The 4,110-nt window shown below is 36.4% G+C and overlaps 1 protein-coding gene across 2 annotated transcripts; it reads right to left on the bottom strand.

The window, feature by feature from the left end:
• Nucleotides 1-382: 382 nt before the first annotated feature.
• Nucleotides 383-4,110, bottom strand: LOC132064006 (peroxisomal membrane protein 11D). 2 transcript variants are annotated; one of them, XM_059456855.1, is made up of 8 exons: nucleotides 3,951-4,110; nucleotides 1,832-2,038; nucleotides 1,621-1,695; nucleotides 1,468-1,542; nucleotides 1,292-1,372; nucleotides 1,110-1,184; nucleotides 829-1,002; nucleotides 383-601 (listed from the first exon to the last, which is right to left on the bottom strand). In XM_059456855.1, the coding sequence occupies exons 2-8, from the start codon at nucleotides 2,021-2,023 to the stop codon at nucleotides 566-568; spliced, it is 708 nt and encodes a 235-aa protein (XP_059312838.1). In that variant the 5' UTR covers nucleotides 2,024-2,038; nucleotides 3,951-4,110; the 3' UTR covers nucleotides 383-565. The 2 variants fall into 2 exon arrangements, with proteins under 2 accessions (XP_059312838.1, XP_059312839.1); XM_059456856.1 differs by having other exon boundaries at nucleotides 3,832-3,966.

Raw genomic sequence — 4,110 nt, 5'->3', positions numbered from 1 at the left:
GATGAGATGATCCTGCTTGCGTATTTTCCTTTCTATCACAGAGTTAAACCTAATCGTTCAGGTGGATATGCAAGATGAAAAATATTTCGGGAAATAATTTGTCTATCATTGAAAGTTCATCAGGAGCTGAATAAATACGCCCCTATCAGAAGATAGTTTTTCTAATTTTTAATACAAATCATGTCACCTTTAGGAACTCTTGAAAGGGGAAGTTATAACATTCATTTCAACCTCTTTGTATCTTCTGCTAAATACAAATCTAGTCCACTAATTGAGATATCCTCACTCCTGGTCCTTACCACTAACGACACTTGGATTTAGTGTTGATCTGGAAATCTGTTTGCAGTACAATATCTGGCCTAGAAATGCCACACCATTCAAATGTAGTAAAATCTAAGACACATCATATCATTATTAAAGTACTGTACCAAAATGAAATATGCAGAAAACAAGGTAATATTTTACTGCAACATGTAGACAAACTGCTGAGACTTCATAAGCAGTATGCATATCACAAATAATTATTCTAGTGATCTTGGGAATTCATCAACGGCATTAGAGCCTTTCACGGCGTCTTGGCCTTTGGCGGTGCTGGAAGCAACTGCACAAGGAAAATAAGGCATCTCAATACACTAGCTAGAAGTTTTGATAAGCTTTAATTCCTTTTGAAAAGATTAATTGAAGTTAGGTCAATCTAAGATATCCAAAATCTTCTCCTTATTTATCATGCTTTTTCTTCTTTAATTGTAAATCATTTCCACTGTAGTTGATAGTATCACCCATAGCTTAAGTAGACCAGGAGAAGATGAATACATAAGTGATATGTACCTGATAACATGATATCAAGGAGCTAACAAATCCAAAGGCTCCTGTTACACGAGGAGTGACCTTCTTAGGTGCCAATTGGAGTAATCCAACAGCAACTACTATGTCAATGCCTGCTTTAATCAGGGCTAGGGACCTCTCATTTGACTTCTGAAGCTTACTCCGGTATTGCTCGTTCTACAATGCAAAATTTACCAAACATCACAAATGTAGAATAATCTTCAAAGGGAAATTCCACAGAGCTACCAAATAAACATAACGCACGATGCTTGGAATTGGCAAACCTTGTATTTTTCGCTACTCTTGAGTTCCTTCTCCAGCTTTTTCATTGATGCTGAAAGTCTCCCAAGCTCACCAATCTGTGGTAATTAGCAAAGTGTTAGACAAACTATTGGCATAAAAGCAAATACTAGGAGCAATGATCAAGCACTAGTTTCACATGCCGAATAGTAAGGTGAGGAGCAACCTCCACTAAAGTGGTACAGATCGAGGAACCCATCCAACAAAAGAGAGAGATCCTGCCAAGTAACTCAGTGCGTTCTTTGTTCTGTGTAAAACAAAACAAGAATGTTAGGACATTTACCATTCATTGTCTTATCTCTAGAGAAACTGAACGACTGCATAATACAAAAAAATTAATACCTTGTAAATGCCTGTCCTTCCAAGCCACACGAATTGATCCAGAAACAAGAAAGTCGATAGCAATGCATTTTTTGACTGCAATCACCAGCACTGTTAGACAGGTAACACTACAATAAAAATTATGGATCACAAGAAGAGAGAGTGGGTATTTACCTTTCCCAGCAAGATGAGTGGAAGTGGGGTTCCTGGGGCAGGTGGACTAATAAGCCCATGCAGATCATTTATAAACTGTAGCAGAAAAGGACACAAGACTCAAAAGACATAATAGATAATGGTGAAAATAAATGCTATTATAATTAGTACCACTGTTTGAATAATAGAAATGCTCTTAATATGAATATGTCAAAATACATTGAATGCTAACCTTGAAAAGACGGAATACTTTCCTTGCTAAGCTAGTTGTTTTGTCAACATTTTGAGCAGTGCCAGGCTCTCCATTACTCAGGAATTTTGAACCATATTGTATTGCCCTACATATTTTGTCCCTTGCCTCTGCTTTGTTTAAGTACAAAACTGCAAGGGCAAGTTCTGCTCTGGCTGCATCTAGGCCGCTCATTTTACTCTACAACTACTGCAAAATAAGAAACGCACAAGGTTAACATCATAAGAAAACCGGATATGTGGTAGGAGGACAAGATGCAGCCCTTGATATGCTTCGGCCACTGTTCAGAAGCAAACTGAGTACTTCTCTAATAGAGAACCATTTTGTATTTGTTGCAAAGAAACGTGACAAACTAGTGAACTACAATGGGCCCCTAGGATGTGCCTATCAATCTGGGTGTCTGGACTATTATGTCCATTGCTTGTAAGTTTCCCTTTCAAAAAGGGATAGAGAGGAGGAAAAAGAAGTGACCAGTTTTGGAGAAAAGTTAATACTTGGGAACATGACTTGACATCTTAAATACAGGAGAACTAATAAGAGATAAGAGCTCAAAACCAAGATTAACAAACAAACGACTCTGATAACCAACGAAGTAATATCAAATGACGATATTTATCAAATCTCAGTTTCGATCATAATACTCTTATTTTATTGTAAGAGAGGAAGAAGCACATTATATGAGCTATGCAAAGTGCAAACAAAGGTTCTTCCATCTAACTATGCTGGAAGGAGATAGCCTTTATAGCAAATGAAACAATGACTACCATCTCCAGAGTCTTTAATTTTGCATATCCCGCATTTAGAATTCCCCTGCCTAAACCAGGATTGCAATACTTGGGGCATAAATAATTCTGTACGTCTACCTTTCCTTTCCTTGGAGGTGGAAAGCTTAGTAGAAACTAGAGTGGGCTTATTCGATGTCTCATGGCACTTCAAGATAATCCCTTTTTTCACCAGAGAAATTATTATTTGAAAAGACAAAGGAACATTGAAACAGATATCGATATAGATTATGGCGTCGTTATTGAAAAAGGCTGTCCATCGCGGTATTTTTTATCAACTCAATGTGAATTTGTGTAAATTATAGCTTGTAGCTCTCTTGTTTTCTAGAGATAGGCTCTATCCAAGCTTCTACGGGCTATTTCAAATATATCTCATTGATATTCCCTTCCTCAATATTACAGTATTTTTTCTCAGCATCAAAAAGAATGTTACTGGTTTGGCAAAGCCATCAACCATGTACTCTTTGCCCCAATAGTCCTAAAGTGATATCCTCCAAGTTCCATTGCCACATCTTGAATCATTCGACGTACCAATAGACTAACCCAGACTACATAAACGAAACCAGACAGGATGGAAGAAGATCAAACTTCCAAAGATCAAAGAAGAAGAGAAAAAGGAACCGAGACATGCTGAATTGATTCAAAAACACAACCGAAATCCTTCGAAATCTAGGTATTTAGAATTTTCAGCAGCTCACATGCTTTATCATACAGTCAATATCACTCTAAGTTAAGCTCAAATATGCTCAAGAACAAAGTCAAACTTGAAAATCCTAGACTCAACCATCACTGACAAACAAAAGCATTAGACTATTTGGAAAGAAAAAAAAAAAACTGGCTCAGGGACTAATAAACATCAACATATGTATAAATATATGAAACGAATCAACAGAAACACGGCCAGTGACAACAAATGGAGCTGATAATTAACTAAAAACCAATCTTTTCGTAGAAGTAAACTATAATCCAGTCATTAAAGATTATTAAACTAACACCCAAGGATTAAGGATTCAATAGAATCAGAAAAACTATAAAACTGAAACCTGGGAATTAAAGATCCAAATAGAATAGAACCCCAATAAAAGGCATATGATGTTGACAATCCCATAAATTGGGACCAAACAAAACCAATAAAAGAAAATTCTGATTCAAAACATAAAAAAGTGAATCTATAGGAATAAAAAGCATAGATTTTGATACCTGATGAAGGGAAGAGTCAAAAGCAAAGAGATAGGGCTCGTCAAATGAAAAAAAAAAAAAAAAGAGAGAAGTATGTCCTCTTGAAAGCAAGAAAGTTTATATATAGAGAGTTGGCTTACCGGGAGTTGTGCCACACCCTTTGCCTTGAAAGTTACAACAAAATTTACTAAAAAAGAAAAGTTTATCGTATAGAGAGAGAGAGAGAGAGCTGTGTCTGAGCTGTTTGTTCAATCTTGGTTGTTGTTGATTTTAGAATGTGGACTGAGGTGCCTTTTTTTT

This window comes from Lycium ferocissimum, chromosome 7 (genome assembly GCF_029784015.1).
Source record: "Lycium ferocissimum isolate CSIRO_LF1 chromosome 7, AGI_CSIRO_Lferr_CH_V1, whole genome shotgun sequence".
NCBI classification, from domain to species: Eukaryota; Viridiplantae; Streptophyta; class Magnoliopsida; order Solanales; family Solanaceae; genus Lycium; species Lycium ferocissimum.
The sequence above is the reverse complement of the archived record's forward strand: the minus strand, read 5'-3'. Positions and strand labels throughout refer to the sequence as shown.

Excerpts from the sequence above, each read along its gene's own strand:
- LOC132064006 (XM_059456855.1), bottom strand. The coding sequence starts at position 2,023 with ATGAGCGGCCTAGATGCAGCCAGAGCAGAACTTGCCCTTGCAGTTTTG. Across the intron at positions 1,373-1,467 it reads GAAGGACAGGCATTTACAAG|AACAAAGAACGCACTGAGTT; the intron begins GTATTAATTTTT and ends TGTTTTACACAG. Across the intron at positions 1,185-1,291 it reads TCTGTACCACTTTAGTGGAG|ATTGGTGAGCTTGGGAGACT; the intron begins GTTGCTCCTCAC and ends TAATTACCACAG.